Source organism: Muntiacus reevesi, chromosome 1 (assembly GCF_963930625.1).
Source record: "Muntiacus reevesi chromosome 1, mMunRee1.1, whole genome shotgun sequence".
Lineage (NCBI taxonomy): Eukaryota > Metazoa > Chordata > Mammalia > Artiodactyla > Cervidae > Muntiacus > Muntiacus reevesi.
This window is the reverse complement of record NC_089249.1, coordinates 270,690,592-270,710,903: the sequence shown is the minus strand read 5'-3', so window position 1 is coordinate 270,710,903 and position 20,312 is coordinate 270,690,592. Positions and strand designations below refer to the sequence as shown.

At 40.7% G+C, this 20,312-nt stretch overlaps 1 protein-coding gene across 1 annotated transcript in view; it reads right to left on the bottom strand.

Annotated features, from left to right (window-relative positions):
* The window catches only part of FAM81B (family with sequence similarity 81 member B), a 52,882-nt gene that overhangs the window by 23,305 nt on the left and 9,265 nt on the right, over positions 1-20,312 (bottom strand). The window contains exons 4-5 of the mRNA XM_065936810.1: positions 13,518-13,761; positions 6,946-7,064 (exon numbers count right to left, since the gene is read on the bottom strand). Of these exons, the coding sequence (XP_065792882.1) occupies positions 6,946-7,064; positions 13,518-13,761 (363 nt within the window). The remainder of the gene's footprint in view (positions 1-6,945; positions 7,065-13,517; positions 13,762-20,312) is intronic.

The window sequence follows — 20,312 nt, the reverse complement described above, 5'->3', positions numbered from 1 at the left end:
CACCATTATAATATATACATATATCGTATATAGACACATGGAGATAGGAAGAAATAAAATAAGTTTAGAAGATTCAGATTATATGTATGAGTTAAAAACATTACCTTGAATTTTAATTTATTTTAACCTAAGGAAAGGTAACTGCAGTGAAAAATGAAGTAATTGCTGAACTTCAGGTGTATGTGTATATACGTGTGTGTATATGTGTGTGTGTGTGTGTGTGTATATATATATATATATATAGACACATACATGGTGTCTACCCCTACTACAGGAGATATTTCTAAAAATGAAGTTAGAAAAAGCTATCATTGATTGGAATCATTGTACGTTTTACAGCTGCCATTTCAACTTTAGACATTCTCCGTTGACCCTATGCCAAAAAAAAAAAAAGAGAAAATAAATTTTATATACTTGCCCTTCCAACAGTTTTTGTTAATATTTTTCTATTTTAAAAATATCAGATTAAATGTTTACAGTGTGTTCTGCCACTAGAGTTCCCACTCTCTAACCTTCATTCTGTATTTAGACTCTATTAGACAGTCATTTTAAAATGTATATGTTTATTTGGCTGCACTGAGCCCCAGGCGCGGGACACGGGACCCTTGAATCTCGGTGAGGAACACAAACCCCTCGTTGTGGCGTGTGGGGTCTGGTTCTCTGCCCAGGGACTGAACCCCGGCTGTCTGCACTGGGAGTGTGGAGTCTTAGCCACTGGACCCCCAGGGAAGTCCCAGTGTTTTACAACTATAATTTCTTATCTGAGATCCTTATTTTGATTTATTCCTTGGTTGACCAGATTTTGTCATCCAGAGTTCAAACGAAGGGGCCATGAGCATTGGACTGTTTACATTCTTGAATGCTTGAGAACGCCTGTCTTTTCTGTTCTACTTGAAAGGTAATTTGGTTAAGAAAACATTATTTGAGTTACTTTTCTTTTGTTCAGAACAGGATAGACATTTCTCCCTTCTTACCTGACACTTTGACATGGACAAGTCTGAGATGACTAAGTTTTTTCCTTTCTTGATGTGATCTGTTTAGTCTACCTAGATGTCTAACTATTCTTTTTTGCTTTGCTTTCTCCTAGTGATTCTTTCTTTTTGATAATCAGTGACTTAAAACCAGGATATCTTGGTTCAATTATTCTCATATAAATTTTTCTGGTGTTGCAGATTTCTCCTTTGATCTACAGATTCTAATCTCTGTTTCAAGAAATCTTTCTTCTCATATCCATATTTTTTTTTTCTTCTAAAGAATTTGTTCCTTTTCTTCTTTAGGAGCACCTCTTAGTTCTCTGTTGAATGAAGTCTCTGTTTTCTGCCCTATCCATCATTTCTCCATAATCATTTTTATATGGAAAAGCATTTTCTTTTTGTTTTGTGTGACTTGCTCAGGTTTTTTAAGAAATAATTTGCTTTTGGTTGTATATATTCTCTTGGCGCGGGAGAGCTTCTAAAGTAGATTGAATCTCTGTAATATTTAATTTTTTTCTTTCTCCTATCCCTGAGCAATTCTGGTTTATCTATTTCCTTTCACTAGTTGATAATCTCTTTTTGGGGAAAAACCTTTTTATCGCTTATTTTTAATCTAAGTAAAACATGTTTGTAGTTTGAAAGTCATTAAGAATGAGAAGGCTAAGAACACACCGCAGTGGTTCCTGGCTTCATCTGTCCATGGAGGCAAGTGCCCACCTTCTCCCACACTCTCAGAGGTGCCTGATGCAGCCCACCCCTAAGCCTGTGAGAATTCCGCGGGGGTAAAACCAGGTCATCATCGGCTTATCCCACTGCTAGAAAACCAGTCCTATTTCTCCTGCTAAGCCAGTTTCCACATGTGTGTCTCCCAGGTTCCAATGTTTCTAGGCTGATGTTCCCTGTCTTTGTGGGTTTATGTTTTAAAGAGAAAAATATTTTTTTTTTACTTAGGCTTTTGAAAGGAGCAAAATTATGTGTGACAGTTCAATCAGCAATCTTTTTCTTTTGCTTTTCATGAATTCTTGGAAGCCAGGAGTTTCCAAGAATTCAAGAATCCAAGTTTCCAAGAATCCAAGTTTCAAACTTGGATTTGAACTGTTCCTGTGTTTTTCCAGATAATTCCTGTCTTGAGGTGTATTCATCAGCCTTGTGCTTTTATCCATCTGTCTATCGATCCATCTCTCCCTGGATGGTGGTGGTGGTGGCTTTCATGCACGGATTCTTCACTTCTCCATCTTCTGTGGTCCTGGCCACCCGCCGATCAGTGAGGGTGTGTTTCGTGGGGAAGTAGCCCAGCTCCTCTCTCAGCCTCGTCGCTATTAAGTCTGTTGCTTCTTTAGGCCCAGGGGAGGAGGTGCATCTCCCCATCTTCTCCTCGAAAACCAGATGGGTGTATCTCACAGCACATCATCATCACAGGTTCTTCAACGAGATGCTATCACCTCTTCTCCCTCCTTAGCCTGTTGCACCTCAGTCAGTTTCTCTTAGGCATAAATTGATAAGAAGGGCAGTCCCAGACAATAAACGTCACGAGTGCCTCTTCATCTCTGCCGTCTCTGTTATTCTGTGCTGCTGCCGTGAATCTCTCAAGGGACATTTCCTGTTTCTCCTGTGACTCAACCCCATCCCCTAGGTTAATACAAATTGGTTCAACAAATTTGGTCTATGCCTTTGTGGATGATGCCTCTTGATTTGGAGGAAATCATAATATTTCAGGTTTGAGGAGGATACTGAGTCCACACATCTCTGTGTTTGGTATACGTGCTCTGTCATTAGTGGTTGCAGCAATTTCCATGTTGTATTAAAGCCTTCATTTTTGTTTTCCTCCTTTTATTTTTACTGGCATGGAGATGTCTCAGGTGAGAAGAGTGGAGTGAAAATATCTTTAACAAGAGGTCCTCACTCTTTTTCAAAAGTTGACAGTATCCAAATAATATCATTATTGCCTCTTCAAAGGACATGTCTTATGCTTTTAATTGCACATCAACACAATTTAGTTATTTCATATGCAGATTTGTAATGTGCAAGCTGAGCACCAAAGAACTGATGCTTTTGAACTGTGGTGTTGGAGAAAATTCTTGAGAGTCACTTGGGCTGCAAGGAGATCCAACCAGTCCAACCTACAGAAAATCAGTCCTGAATATTCATTAGAAGGAATGATGCTGAAGCTGAAACTCCAGTACTTTGGCCACCTGATACGAAGAACCAACTCATTGGAAAAGACCCTGATGCTGGGAAAGATTGAAGGCAGGAGGAGAAAGGGATAACAGAGGATGAGATGGTTGGATGGTATCACCAATTTGATGGACATGAGTTTGAGCAAGCTCTGGAAGTTGGATGGGCAGGGAGACCTGGTGTGCTGCAGTCCATGGGGTCGCAAAGAGTTGGACACGACTGAGCGACTGAACTGAGCTGATAGGCTGATTTGCCTTGGGGTCCCAAATAGTCAAATATGGTTAGAGGATTGGGCTGCTCTGGCTGCTTCTAGAGCCATCAGACATGGCTGTATGGCTGCCCTTCGCATGCTGGCCTTTTTCTTTTTTGCACACAAGGCTAATCTATCAAATAGAGTACAAGGTGTCAAAATCAGGCAGACAACTTTGAGAACCTCATCTCATTGAAAGTACTTGCTTTTAAACTGCCACTATATTGGAGAGGGATAAAAGGTATAAAATTCAAAAATACATAGTTGTTATCAAATACTGAGTTTGATTCATGAAGCACTAAAAGGTTTGCTAGGAATTATGTTAAAATAATCAACTTAGTTCACTCTTAGGCCAAAATGCTAATTGGAATTAAGGTCAACATATGTAGGAGGAAAGTAATTATTCTGCCTCAGCTGGTCCATGGGTCACTTGCCTACAAAAATATGGAAAGGAAAAAGAGGAAGAGTGAATTTAAACCTCCTGGCTTTTAGCCAGATTCTGTCTTAAATCACTAGATTTAAGAAATTATCATAAAAAGGAAGACATTTTTAAGGAAAAATAAGACCTTTTCCTAAAATCATTGCTTCACATTAAAGGGGAGGTAAGTCAGTGATCAGAGAGTAAGACAGAGTATTAGGAGGCTCTTGATTTTTCCCTCCTCCCTCAGATGCACCAAATACATAGCGAAATTCGGATCCAATCCCTCTGGGAAAAATCCAGAAGTTGGTTTAGAGACTCCTACACATCAGGCAACTAAGAAAATACCCACATCAAAAAGGGTCAAAAAAGCTGAGATCCATACACACCATACACCCCATCCCTGGTTCAGCACTTTACGGCTGGGAGGGAACCACCAAATCCCAGACTATCCTGGGGAGTGAAGCATTTCTAGCTGCTATCCAAGAATCCGGCTCCCAAATCACCTAACCCTGAGAGCTGGGGGAGCATCTGTGAGTCCCCTGGGGCCACAGAAAAGCAAGTGGTTTTAAATGGTCACATGATTTTAAAAATGGGCAAAAGCCTGGCTAGATATTTGTCCAAAGATAAGAGACAGCTGGCCAACAGGTACATGAAAAGGAGCTCTATATTACGAATCATCGGGGAAATGCCAATCAAAGCCTTGAGATGTCACCTCATACCTGTTAAGATGAGTATTGTACAAAGTTTTGGTGCAGATGTGGAGAGAAGGGAATCCTTCCACACGGTTAGCAGGAGTGTAAATTGGTATAGCTGTTATATAACATAGTATGGAGACTTTTTGAAAAGTTAAAAATAGAACTGTCATCTGGAAATCCCCCTACTGGATATGTATCCAAAGGAAATGAAATGAATACATGGAAGAAATACATCCTCTCATGTTAGCTGCAGCGATATTCCCAATAAACAAGATACAGAAACCACCTAAGTGTCTTTGCATGTGTGTGTATGTGTGTTAGTCTCTCAGTCTGGTCTGTCTCTTTGCGACCCTATGTACCCACCAGGTTCCTTGTCCATGGGATTCTCCATTCAAGAATACTGGAGTGGGTTGCCATTTAGGGATGAATAAATAAAGAAATTGTGATCTATATGGAGTCACAAAATTTTTAGCCTCAAAGAAGTAGACTTTGTCATTTGTGACAACATGTATAAATCTGCAGGACACTATGCCAAGTGAAATATGCTAGACACAGGAAGAAAAAAAACCTGCGTGATCTTATTTATGTGTGGAATTTTAAAAAGCGAGGGGCTTCCCAGGTGGCGCTAGTTATAAAGAATCTGCCTCCCAATGCAGGAGATGTAAGACACACGGGGGCTGGATCCCTGCGTCAGGAGGGTGTGGACCCTGGAGGAGGGTGTGGGAACCCACTCCAGTATTCTTGCCTGGAATTGCGCTACCAGTGTACCACCAAATTGAACCAGATTCCAAGTTTGGTTCAAAGGAGATTTTGGTGCTTATCTTCTTTGTAAAATCATGGCGCATCTAAGGAGAGTGGTGGGTTGTTTTATTATCTTGCTTCATCATTTGTGCAAATATTGTAAAAATTCTATTTATCAAATGTTATATAAAAGTATATATAATTTTATGTATTTCAGAAGCATTAAATATATATACACATAACCTTGTATATATGTGTATATTTGTATGTATATAGTATGTAGGTGTGTACACACACTCACACAAACACATACATGTACTAATCCTGTAGATTCTATTTTCCTCATGTCTGTCACCTGCTCTGGACTTGCATGGCAGAGTTTTACTTTAGACCCCTAAACTAACACTTCTCACCTTGATTGCTTCAATAGGCTTCCTTTCATCTTCATATATTATTTCTGTACTTGCCAAATTCAGCCACTACCAAAAGGTTAGTGAATGTCATCCCCTTACTTAAAATCGTCTCATAGCTATTTATAACCTTTTACATAAAGTTCAAACTTTTTACTTTGACCAAAGATCCCTCATCATCCAACTCTGGATCATTTCTCTAGCCTCATCTCCCAATCTCCCATCTCTCCCTAAATACCACAGCTAAAATAGCCCCCTCACAGGGAAGCCCTGAACACCTCACAGTAATTTATGCCACAGGTCCATTGCCCACATCATTCCTCCTATGTGAAGTACGTTTCCTATCCCTGTCTGGTTAACTGCTACAGCCTTTCAAAACCCATCTCAAGGATGGCTCCTCCAGGAAGCCATTTTTGTACCCCAATCTGATTTGCATATTCCCATGGCACCCCAGGCTTTCATTACAACACTCACCTTATTGCTTATGTTTTCCCAGGTAGGCTGTGAAGTTATAGGAAGACGATCATGTTGCTGAACCCCTGAATCATAGAACACAGCCTGGCATTGGTGAGTGAGTGGTACATTTTTTTGTTGAATTGAATGGACAGATACCCTAGGAGAGGTTTGTATTAGGTGTTAATCACCTAATTATTCAGAGCAGATTAATGAGATGAAAGTGGGGGTGTTTCTAGAGAGAGGAATGAGGTGCTGGCAGGAGATGGAGAGCTGGAAAAGGTGTCCATGGTCAGCCACTCACGGGTCATCTTTGACGTGTCAACCGGAATGGTCCTACCATTGTCAATACCTACAAATTTTTGCTGAGCTATGTACCATGAAATTTTTCAGTCTCATATAAAAGGTATCATTCAAAATTTTATTCCCTTGCCCATTAAATCCCTTTTGCTAGGCTTTTATATGCAATTTTAATATATCTTAAATGTTTAGATCATTAGAGTTTGAGACATCTGGGGATTCTGTATGCGGTTTTAAGGGCATGTCTTTGTATAGATGTTGGCATTTGAACAGTTGAGGGCTGTAAAGACAAGACTTGCCATTTGCAGATGAAACCAAAGTAGGCGTTCTGTATAAGAGGTTCTTAATAGAACCCTTGGATCTCACAGATGGCATGAGACTTTCCAATGTCATGATACACTTTCTCAGTTACTATCTTACCATTTAGCTTACAGACAGCGTTCTGCTTTCTACAATACATATTCAGGGGTGAGAATCCGGCGGTGGAGACTGACTGCTAAGCGTGCGTTAGTGCGTCTCTGCTCACCTGGCTACTCTGCCTCGGAGGTCTCCCACTCCTTGCAGGTGCTTGTTGCTTAGATCCTGAACTGCGAAATTCGTTCCTGTGGCCGCCTGGTCCCGCGCTTTTATCTGTTCTTCTATCATCTGCAATATTTGAGTTAAAGTCCCCATTACTTTCCCATCACACATGATAAGAAAATATCATTTAAAGCAGAGATTACAAATTGAGTGCATTTCCCTTCTCAGGCTGATAGAGCAAACGAGTGAGTCTTGTGTCGGAAGCCATCCCTGCCATATCCGAGGCGGCGATGGCTGGCGTCCTGCTGCCAGTTGCCAGGTGGGCACGATGGCTCAACAGTGCCTCAGCAGAAGCTGGAAATCCAGATTGTATGTTAAATTTATGAATTTTTAAATATTGACATCTTATTCAAATTCTTTTATAAATACCATATGGGCCAAACCAAACCTATTTACTGTGCTGTGTGGACGTGACCATCCTCGACATAAAAACTTTTCACAAAACCCTTTTTCAGAATTGGTAGTCAGGTTTACAAAAAGGGACCTTTCATATGGGATTAGGCAAGGCCCTTTATAGATTGAGTTGGAACCGCAACAAAGCTAATACAACTAACGAGCAAATCTGAATAAAACTGTTTCACTTACATAGAGTGGAAAAGGTTTATTGTTTTAGATTTTTTTAGAGAACATGAGAAATTTATGGCTTGAATGTATTCAGATTTTGCCTTGAGTATCCATCGTCATGTCTTCATTATGTCTTAGTGTTCTGAAATGAATGTGACTACCCTATTCTACCAGCTTAGTGGTCCCCCAAACAGTGGGTTTTAATTTTTGGCACTCATACATAAAAACTAAGTTTTTTTGCTTGTCCATAGAAGAAAATTATATATCAAATATATATTATAGTTAATATTCAAACAAATACAAGTGTAAAGTTAAGACATGTAAAATGTAATATATGTTTATTCAGAAAAGTGTTGAGTGTGTAGGACTTTTTGAAGCACAAACAACTTTGTGATTTAGGGGAACATAAAGGGTTAGTTACTAGATGTTACCAAGGTCTGAACCATGTTAAATTTATGATTATGAAGTTTTTGAGGAAAAGAAGGATTTTTATAGGAAATGAATTATGAAAATTTCAAAAACTATGTGCAGAATCTTGCCCGTTTGTAAACTGGCAGATTGAGACAAGCCAAGAGCAAGTATAGCTTTAGCCAAAGACATGCAAGTGTCAAGAACACTAGCTAGAGGGGGTTTTTTTGTTTTTGTATTTTGTCTTGTTTATTTTTGCATGCCTATAGGTGTTTAGTTCATTCAGGCCACCATGACAAAAAGCCACAGACTAAGAAGCTTATACGACATCAGGGATCCGTTTCTCACAGTTCTGGAAGCTGGAAGTCCAAGATTTAGGGTGCCCGCATGGTTGGGCTCTGGGGAGAGCCCTCTTCTGGGCTGCAGACCGCTGACTTCTTGGTTCTTCTTCACATGGTGGAAGGGGCCAGGGAGCTCTGTGAGGTCTCTTTTATGAGGGCGCTAATCCGCTTTTTGAGGACTCCACTTTCATGACCCAAGTCCCTCCTAATACCGTCACGGTGGGCATTAGGATTTCACATATGAATTTTGGTGGGGGTACAAACATTCGGATTCTAACAGTAAGTGTTGTTTTACTTTGTTTTGGTAAAGAATAGTGATAAAAGAAAACTTGCCCTATTAAATAGTAAAGCATTTTGAAATGTGCAGCTAAATAACTGCCTAGCTAAATTGATCGTTGTAATTTAGTGAAGATCTTGGTAAATGTAAGAAAGAAATCTGCCATATATCAGACTCAAAGTCAATGAGGAAGGAATCTATACACTGTTGAGATTTCTGGTTACTCATTCAGGAAACAGGGCTTCCCAGGTGGTGATAGCTAGGTAAAGAACCCGCCTGCCAATGCAAAAGACGTAAGACTTGGGTTCTATCCCTGGAGGGCATGGCAACCCAGTCCAGGATTCTTGCCTAGAGAAATACATGGACAGAGGAGCCTGGCAGGCTACAGTCCATAGGGTGGCAAAGAGTTGGACACGACTGAAGCGACTCAGCACACACGTATGCACTCAGAAAACAGTTTAGATCTGTACCTCGCATCACACGTGAATATACATAAACTTTAGAAAAAACAGATTAAAATATTTAAAAAGTTAAGCCATAAAACTGACAGACAATAGAGATTATTTCATCTCTGAAATTTCTGAGAGAAATTTCTATTCTTAAAAGTAATGAGAGAAATCACAAAGCAAAATATTGAAAGAAAGTGAAGTCGCTCAGTCGTGTCAGACTCTTTGTGACCCCATGGACTGTAACCTGCCAGGCTCCTCCATCCATGGGATTCTCCAGGCAAGAGTATGGAGTGGGTTGTCATTTCCTTCTCCAGGGGATCTTCCCAACCCAGGGATCTAACCCAAGTCTCCTGCACTGCAGGCAGATGCTTTACCCTCTGAGCCACCAACCTTATATAAAATTTTTAAAAAATCATTATAAATATAATTAAGACATAAACAACAAACTGGGAAAACATTCGTAATAAGTGGTACTGCCGAGGGTTTCAATTTGTGTTGCAATCAGTATACACCTATTCTTGAGAGCCGATTGCATATGTATGTCTCTTCCCATCTTTTTGTTTAGTAACATCAATTGGCTTTTTAAATAATTTCATTTTTTATTTCACTTTTGGTTGTGCTGGGTCTTCATGGCTATAGACAGGCTTTCTCTAGTTGCGGCAAGCGGGGTGCTACGCTCTGGCTTCTCATTGCAGTGGCTTCCCTTGTTTTGCAGCACGGCTCTAGGGCTTGTGAGCTTCAGTACTTGGCAAGTGGGCTCATTAGTGGACCCTGGGCTTTAGAACACAGACTCAATAGTTCTGGTACATGGGCTCAGTTGCTCCACACCCTGTGGGATCTTCACAATCAGGAATCAAACACGTGTCTCCTGAATTGGCAGGCAGATGCTTTACCACTGAGCCACTAGGAAAGCTCCCATCAGTTGGATTTTGAAATCAATCACAGTGAGTGTATCATGGGCATAGGCAAACACTATAAACCAGGTACTTTATCCCCCAGAAAAATAACTGCTGATTTTTAAACATTTACCAAAGCATCACTGCTTATTATTTTTAATATAAAAACCCATAAATAAAAACTAAAAAGCACTAAATCTGCAAAAGATATTAACAAATTATTGACAGAAAAAATGTAAACTGTTACAGTCATTTTTAAAAGGTGAAAAAAAGAAATGCTGACATAGGTATAGTGAAAAAAGCTAGTGGAAGCTAGTGGAACTCTTGTATAAGGCTAATGGAAGTATACATAGATATAAACATCCTGGAAACCAATTTGGCAATAAGTGTCAAGAGTTTTTACAGTGTTCTTACCCCAGTAATTCCATTTCTAAAAACATACACAATAGAAATAATACAAATGTAGATACATTTATGCACAAGACTTTTAAATATTAAGAGAATAAATAATCTAACCATGATGTATGCACCATAAAAAGAGCTTTTAATGACCTATGAAAGAGTTTATGATATAATTTTATATTAAAGTTATGCTTACAAACAGCCTCAGCTTCCTAAAGGAGATGCCTGGGAAGACCAGAGGCAGGTGCATCTGGGTGTTTGTAGAGTTTGCCATTTGCTGGTGAAATTATGAGAAATTTTTCCTAGGTTTTAAATTTATTTCCTAAACTTGCAAACAATTACAATGAACAAGTATTGCTTTTATTAATGTAACTTGGGGAAAAAACACAATAAAATAATGTTGTTCATGAAACTCTCTTTTCCTAAATTAAAAATAAATTAATTTTCAATCTTTAATGAGCTGCCAGCTTAAGAAAGAAATATTTTGATTTTAAAAACAAGCAAGCAATTGAACCACTACAGTTATGGTTGAGTAAACAAAATTTTTTTCATTTCTTTTAAAAACCCAAGACAAACTTCTGCTCACACTTCAGTCTATCTTGCTGGCTGATTTACAGATGGGTTGACTTACTAGGTTTTTAAAAAATACTTGAATAGCAACCATTTATCTAAATACTTATTACTTTATAGTCTTAGTTATTTTCTAAAGGTAGTTCAGTAGTTTCTACTTCATAATGCTTTAATTTCTTATCTACAAACTTTGTGCCGTGTGCTGTACTAAGTTGCTCCAGTTGTGTCTGACTCTTTGCAACTCCATAGACTGCAGGACTCCAGGCTTCCCTGTCCTTCACTGTCTCCTGGACTTTGCTCAGACTCATGTCCATTGAGTCAATGATGTCATCCAACCATCTCATTCTCTGTCACCCCCTCTCCTCCTGCCCTCAATCTTTCCCAGCATCAGAGTCTTTTCCAATGAATCAGCTCTTTGCATCAGATGGACAAAGTATTAGAGCTTCAGCTTCAGCCATCAGTTCTTCCAATGAATATTCAGGACTGATTTCCTTTCAGATTGACTGGTTTAATTTCCTTGCAGTCCAGGGGACTCTCAAGAGTCTTCTCCAACACCACAGCTCAAAAGCATCAATTCTTTGGCACTCAGCCTTCTTTATGGTGCAACTCTCACATCCATACATGACCACTGGAAAAACCATAGCTTTGACTATACGGACCTTTGTTGGCAAAGTGATGTCTCTACCTTTTAATATGCTGTCTAGGTTTGTCATAGCCTTTCTTCCAAGAGCAAGCCCATCTACAACCTTTAACTATTTCCTAATTCAGTTTTCTACACAATCAGATCAGTCCTTGTCGTTTTTCTTCTATATGCTAAACCCTTAACAGGATTGCAAATATTTTGAGATTTTATAGTGTTTGGAAAAAAAGTTTTGATTTTGTCTTTTTTCAGAGCTAATCAAAGATAGGAAAAGAAACTTTTAGCAAGATTTCTGATATTTGGAAATGTTTTTCCCCTAAATGCTAAGAGTATTTTATTGGGATATAATTAATATGTATTAAAATATATAAATCAAAGCATATTTCTGGATAGATTTTGACAAATATAATTGACTATGTAACAACCACTGAAGTAGAAATATAGAACATTCTATAAGCTTTTTGATATTTCTGAGAATGTTGTTATCTTTCCAATTACCAAGAAGTTTTGACTCCTAAATTAGGATCTTCTTTTAGTGCCTGTGCTATGCTTGATTTTCTTATCATCTCAATGGCACTGAGTTGTGTGTCTCTCCTTACTTTCATGACAGTTCATTATGCCTGGAAACACCTTTGGCCACTTTGAGAAATAATGTTGCCTCTTTAGGCACTGTTGTCAATTTAGGATGTGCTAAGTACCTATAAAGTGCCTTTTATTGGCTCACCAAGATTTTTTTAACTTTTCACACTCCCTCAAATGCATTATGGGGTCTACAGATAGAAAATGAATTAACAGATATCCTTAGGATTAAGCACAAAGTCATGAGTAAGTCATTGCTGGGTCAGTCTCATGGTTTTTGTTTTTGTCTAATCCACTATTCTATCTAATAGGAGAAAAAGGCATGTATTTTATGAGGGCATTGTTGTCAATTCTCATAATTCCACACACTTAAGGCCAGATGTTTAAAGTTTCTTCTCTGGAACTTTTGCCTGAAAGTTGCTATCTGAGATTCATCATTCTCATTGGTACTTTAAAAACTCTGAAAGATCTGCAGTAAGAATCTACTCATCTTGGTTTAACACAATCATTTTCTCTTTTGATCAGAAATACTATTTTTCTTTTAATACCTTAGACATCATTCATTCATCCATCTGTTCAGGAAATATTGACAGATCACTGATGACCTCTCCTACATTGTCATCAGTTTGGTGTGGGATTTGGCAGTGAACAAAATAAAGTCTCTGCCCTCACAGAGATTATATCTTAGAAGCAGAAACACAATAAGTAAGTATAGACCATGGTGGTTTGTGATAAGCACTATGGATAAAAACAGGGTGGGGTTTAAGGGAGATTGTGACTGTTGGCATGTCAAGGAAATGCTTTCTGACAAGGGTGATTTCTGAGCAGGGACCTGATGGGAATGAAGAATACTTCACAGGAGTGTCTAGGAGAAGATGATCCACCCAGAGTTCATAGCGAGTGCAAAGGCCCTGAAGCCGGAGCATGTTTGGGGTGTTCTAGGAAGTGCTGGGAGCACAGTGTGGCCAGAGTGAAGGAGAGAGGAGCAGGAGATGGGGGTCACAGAGATTTGGGGGGTCATATGTGATGTGTCTATGAATGAGCATTGCAACTACCTTATGAAAACCTCTATTGGAAATGATCACATTCGTAGAATCTTAGAGAGTTAGACTAAAATAAGCACCTTAGCACAGTGTCTGACATTTAATGTTAAACAATTGCCTTTGCTGTCACAAAGAGACATTCAACAATTTTTGAACAGAATTTCCTTCTACAAAAAGTAGAAGTTGAATGACACAAGCAGTTAAAATATTGACTGTTTCCCTCAGAGGTAACTAAATGGTAATCATTTAAGCTTAAATAATAGGGACTCATTTCTCTAGTTGAAAACTGCCCCTGACGTTGATAATCTTTGTCAAGCAATGGTGCCAACACATGGGAAATAAAGAACTACCTCAATGTTCTGGCTGAGTTTTTTGACGATGCTGGTGATGGTCTGGATGTGGTTTTCCAGGAGCTTCCTGGCAAGTGACTCCTCCTTGCGAAAGCCATGGGTCCCCTGAAGACAGGCAGAGATGTCCTCCTTGATGCGGAAGGCTTGCTCAAGGAGGAAAGCTATGGTGCGGTCCTGGTTGTTCAGTCTGTCTTCTAGCTGACTTCTCTGGGTGTTTGCAATGGCAGGAAGAAAAGAATGACCCCTGGTCCAGAAAAGGAAACAACACCGGGACTTTACAAGGGTGAGCTAGAGGAGCCAGAACCAGAACTTGCAGCTGCCCTGTACTCCTGTATATTTTCCCCCAAGAGGAGAAGTTTGGTAGGACTTTAAACCCTGCATGGTGAGAATCTTGGTTTATGCCTCATCTGAGAAGTGGGTCTGACTTAAGCCTTGATCTTGTTTCATTCATTTTTCATGTTTCTCAAGCAGGAATTGTTTTGCATTTTACCTGCTATTCTAACAAGCCAAATTGGATTCACATAAATATAATGCCTGATGATCTTACATTGAGAAGTGAGCTGCTTTCTAATTGCTGGGAGAAATGATAGGTCAAAGGCAAAGATTAATAAAAGAGTCAGAAGTTTAACAAAAAGTAAAAGAAAAAAGTAACTTAGAAAAGGAAAACACAAAGACTAGGGCTATTTAGTTATTAGGATAAAGAAACACATAAAATCCCAGTAACTCCTACTGACATGAGCAAATTACTTCTTCTCTTCACAGATAAACATTTTGGAGCACAAGTTACTTTTGCTGTGTATTTTTCTTTATTTAATTTTCTTTGCTTATTTTTGTGACCTAGTCTCTGTAGTCATACCTTGTATCTTTTGCTTGAGTTCTTTCCCTAGAAGTAAGTCACTAAGTTGTACCTATATTCAAAGTAAGTGAGGATCCACCTCTTGACAAATGGAGTACCAGGAAATTTTTGGTCATTCGAAGGCCACCACCCCGTCACAGTCATCCAACTGGCTTCTTGGAAATATCAGAATGCTTCCAGAATGTCCTATATTTTGATTTGAGTGGTTGTTACATGGTTAACTGTATTTGTCAAAATCCACTGAGATATAGACTTTGCATATTTTTAATGCATATTAATTATACCCCAATCAAATACTCTTCGTATTAAGGGGGGTAAGTTTCCAGATCCCTAGAAGTCTTGCTAAGAGCTTCTTCTCTACAGTAGCTTGTCCTAGATTAGCTCAGAAGAAGGCAAAGCCAAAACATTTTTCAAATAATGTAAGATCTCACTGTATCTATATGTTCCAGGGATGGGAAAGCAACTTCTCTTCCAATGTTGCTTCTTTTTTAGGAGCAAGAGGAGAAGACCTGATGGGAGAAGTTATTCTGTAGGATAGGGGGTGGCTGATGATGGTTTTAGTCTGGCACTCACGCACACCCCGCCTCCCAAGCTCATTGGAGCTGACAAGACTTCATTGGTGAACAGGATTTGGCTGAAATCTTCAATGAAAAATGAACCCACAAGCCAAAATATCACAACTTTGAGGAGCACAGTCTCAAAAAACCAAGGAGCCAACAAATAAACAATCTACTAGATTATGTGCAGTGCTTAGTCACTCAGTCTTGTCCAAATCTTTGTGACCCCAGGGACTGCAACCTGCCAGGCTCCTCTGTCCAAGGGAATTCTCCAGGCAAGAATATTGAAGTGGGTTGCCATGCCCTCCTCCAGGACTACTGGCTTATAGATTCCTACAAAAGAGAATTACTAAGCTATATGCAATAAGAGGGCTTCCCTGGTAGCTCAGCTTAAAGAAACTGTCTGCAATGCAGGAGACCCAGGTTTGATTCCTGGGTTGGGAAGATCCACCAGAGAACTTCCTAAGGGATAGGCTACCCGCTCCAGTATTCTTGGGTTTCCCAGGTGGCTCAGACAGTAAAGAATCTGCCTGCAATGTGGGAGACCTGGGTTTGACCCCTGAGTGGAGAAGATCCCCTGGAGAAGGGAATGGCAACCCACTCCAGGATTCTGGCCTGGAGAATTCCATGGACAGAGGCGCCTGGCAAGCTACAGTTCATGGGGTCATAAACAGTCAGACACAACTGAGTGACTTTCACTTTCACACAATAAGAAATTTTTTAAAATAGTGAATAAAAATATTAAAAGTGAAGATACGGGAAGATATTAGCAGAATGAAAAAAAAACAAGAAAACAAACAAGTAGAAATATTAGACATGAAAATAGTTAAAGAAACAAAAAAGGTGGGATAACTATGACAGACAGGAGATAGCTGAAGAATGAATAAGTGCTTTGGGAGAGAAAACTGAGAACATTTACCAGACAGACGCAGGAGCAGTCATACAACTCGGAAATGTGAAGAGCCAGAATTAAAATCTCTTGGCTGTCTCCAAAATCAAACGTTAACCTCTACTCCCATATATTCAATTAATGCCCCTGATTGGCCTGATAGAGTGACAACAGAAATGATATGCAGAAGTGTCTTCAGGCTTCATATCCTCTCTTTCTATAGTTCCTTCTTTGCCTCTCGGTCATGGCCGCCATTATCTCCTCTACTTTTGCCTCCTAACAAAGAGTGCCTCTTCCACAAAACAGTTAAGAGTAGTCGTTCTAAAATGTGAAGGTAGAGCTTGCCTCCTGAAAACCCTCTGATGGCTCATCCATTCTCTGGAAATGAAATCTTTTTTCTCCTTCCCGGCCTCATCTCCTCCCGCTCTTCCCTCCATTCACCCTGACTCAACGATGCAGTCCTTTCTGGTCCTCGGGCAAGCCACGCAGTTCCCACCTAAAAGCCTTGGCGCTTGCTATTCCTTCTGCTGGGAAAGCTCTTCCTTACAGTCTCTTCATGGCTGCCTGCTCCCCATTCTTTAGGCATCAGCTTCAGCACCCCCTCCTCAGACAAGCCTCCGGCTCACTTTCTATCGTACTAGCCCATATTTCACCTTCTTCATAACATCTGTCATTACCTTGACATCATCTAATTCACTTGTTTGTATGTGTTTTCTGCCCTCCATCAGGAGACTGACAGTTCCCTGAAGGCAGGCACTTTGTCTGACTTGTTCTCCTCAGTGTCCCCAACGCTGAGAAGAGTGCCTGCCAATAACTATTTGTTGACTGACTGGTCTGTCTAGCTGAACTCTTTCCTTAATGCCCTGTTGTTAGAAAATTGGAGGAAAAAAAATGGTTCCACAAAGTTGCAAGTTGTTAGAGCCTCAAGGTGAACAGTTTCCTTTCCCGAGCCGTATGAAATATTTAGCGTCGGTCTGGGTGAGATTCATCTCTCCTATCACCTGCACATCTGAGGAGCAGAGACAACTTAGCTAAGGGTTTCATCAGTCAGATTCCATCTAACACTCATTTGGCTCAAAAACGTTTTTCTGGAAAATTACCAGATGGAACCTCGTACATAGAAAACCCATTCCTCTAAACCCCCGCCGAGCTGACAGTGCTACCCTGGCTGTGACTGATGAGTCACAGGCAGAGGAGAAGGCGATGTCAGGCCCTGCAGAGGGTGATACATAGCCTAGCGGTGGGCTGCAGATCTAGTCCTTGAGCTGGTGCTTCTTTCTGTTCTCCTGACAACCTGCAGCCTGGATTTGCCAGTGAAAGAGTATTCCATCCCTGTTCTTCTGTTTTGGGCTTCCCTGGTGGCTCAGCTGGTAAGAATCTGCCTGCCATGCGGGAGACCTGGCTTCGATCCCTGGAGAAGGGAAAGCCTACCCACTCCTGTATTCTGGCCTGGAGAATTCCCTGACTGTATAGTCCATGGGGTTTCTATATAGACCTTTGTAAATCATGCTGCGTTCCCATCAATGTTTAGAATTTGTTTTCCCTTAGATGTTCTCAGTACGGCTGACACTGTGGGTTACCTTCCTAACAGCCATCCCTGCTTCTGCCTGATTTGGTTCACCCTCCTGTCCCCCAGGCCCTTCAGGGTGGGTCGGGGTGGCGGCAGAAGCTCATCTTGGTGCCCCCATTATTCTGAGCTGAGATGCAGTTGGTTTAGGGAGGAGCAATGCTATGTGAATGTGCTTGCCTGCAGCCATGGAGCTTTAAGTGGCATATAAATGATGGACTGTAGTTATTTTCTTTTAATTCTTAATATTTATTTTTAAAACATATTTTAGTGGAGAATGCTCCTTTTTGACATTTCTTTTCATGCCTGAGATATAGTAAATCTCATACTATGAGATAGAGTGAGATATAGATTGGAGTATTATTATTATTGTTGTTTGTTAATAATGTTTAATGGGCTTCCCAGGTGGCTCAGATGGTAAAGCGTCTGCCTGCAATGTGGGAGACCTGGGTTCCATCCCTGGGTCGGGAAGATCCCCTGGAGAAGGAAATGGCAATTTGAAACACCGAATGATGCTCTGTTTAGCTCTACGTGTGTGATTCCTGTCAGATACAGAGAGCTTAAATATATATTTCCTATTTTTCTGCCATAAGGAAAGAGAGTATTGCTTTCCAAGTGACTTTCATAAACCAATGACTGGAGTAACATCCAACACATGAACATTCTGTCTTCTAAGAGAGATTCCTGGTAACACTGTTGCTCAGAACATCAGATCATCTGAAAGTTTAAAAACTGAGGCTCTTCACTAGTAACAAGATGTGGTTACCCTGAATTTGAAAAATTCACTGCTTTATTAGTATATCATATCAGTGAAACTTGTGTATCTAAATTTAACTGTGAAAGGAAAGATAGAACTGAATATTCCAGACTAGCACAGATGGAGTTACTAACCACAGGAGGAAATATTCCTAGGGGGCCTTTGCAGAGGGATATTTGGACTTTAGATAAATCATTGATTATGTAGCTGACAACTGAGTCTGAACAGATTTTCCGCAAACGCTGAGTTCTATTTCTCTACGGTTCAGTGTGACTTACACCAGCTGTGCTGTTGCTGGCAGATGCATTGGTACATAGTGACTTTCATGTCTCTGCCTGTTCTGTTCTTGTGACTAGAGCACTAAATTTACTTAGGAGATTTGGAAAACCATTTCAGCAACCTGTAACATTCAAGAGACAGAAATTGGAAAATTGAAACTCCTTTCTAGAACACAAAGGAGCACAGTTGAAGAGAATTTTCATTTCTGTGAGGTTTATTCTATGACTAGTTACATCCTCAGTGCATAGAGTCTGGCAAACAATAGTGAAATAAAGTGGCATTTCAGAGAAGACTTTGCTGCGTCACAAAAATAATCTGTGAGTATGTACATGGAGCGATGGGATTGAGAATGTATTTTCTATCATTTCCTGGTTGCTTGTTCCTAACCGTTGCCCTGCCAGATGGTTTTGGTGGCTCTAGGAGCATCCTTTGCTGAATTTTACACACAGGGCTGAAAGCTGGAGATGAGTGAGGGAGGCAATTTCAATTTTAAATCATCCATAACAGGAAGAAGTAGCCCAGTGGGGTTGGGTCAACACTGGCCTGCGGGGAGGAACCACAAAAGGAAAGGACTCCAAACAGTGATGCCTCTGAGAAGAGGCTGGAGAAAGAGACTGGCTGTGGACTTTTCCCAGATTCAAGATACATAGTATGAGGCAAACACCTCGTGTTCAGTAACAGTTTCAGTAAAGTTACAGACTTTGTAATGTGCCTGTTGTGATTGGCTTTCTGGTGGAGACATTCAGGCGGGCAGGTGTTCCTGAGTCTCTGTGTGGATGGGGGCTTGGCGGACATCTGGGTGATGGAGGGAAACATGTGGACTGGAGCAGCGAGTTGTTTCGATGTTACTTGGAGTGCTTACAGCATCCTGTAGTGCTCTTGAGACCCTGACCCACATTACCTCGCTACTGTTGGGATTTGTGTGCTATTTATGTGAGTCCCCAGGGGAAATAAGACTCTATGTGAAGTGGGAAGACTGGGGGTTCAAGTTCTGCCTCTGGCACTTAATATCCTTCACCCCTAATAAGTGGTCCAGAAGAGAACCCCTTTATCTGTCCTGTGGAGATGACTCCTGCCCTCCTGAGTTGTCTGAAATTGACCAATTTAGCTAATGTATCTAAAGTGAAAGTCACTCAGTTGTGTCCAACTCTTTGCGACCCCATGGGCTGTATAGTCCATGGAATTCTCCAGGTCAGAATACTGGAGTGGGTAGCCTTTCCCTTCTGCAGGGGATCTTCCCAACCCAGGGCTCGAACCCAGGTCTCCCGCATTGCAGGCAAATTCTTTACCAGCTGAGCCACAGGGAAGCCCAAGAATACTGGAGTGGGTAGCCTATCCCTTCTTCTGCAGATCTTCCTGGTTTGATCTTCAGGGATCGAACCGGAGTCTCCTGTATTGCAGGCGGATTCTTTACCAACTGAGCTATGAGGGAAACCCTAATGTATCTAAAGTGCTTTGTAATGTCTACAAGGGTCACACATGTGTGTTCTTATTATGCTTATTATTAATGATTAGATGGTGTTATGGGAAAAGATATGCTGACGTCCTAACCCCTTGCACCACAGAACGTGACCTTGAAGGTCATGGCCGATGTGATTAGTCACACTCAGTGGGGTTGGTGGGTGCCTAATGCAGTTTGACTGATGTCTTTATAAGAAAACAGCCATGTGAAGGCAGAGACACCAGGAGGAGACTGTGAAGACGGAGGCAGAGATTGGAGCCATGCATCTGTGAATCAAGGGACACCAGGGATTGCTGGCTGTCACCAGAAGCCGAGAGATATGAATCTCTCTCAGAACAGTCTCCCCAGAGCCCTTAGAAGGAATCAACCTGCAGACGCCTTGATTTCAGGCTTCTAACTCCTGAAATTGTGAGGCAAAATGTCTGCTG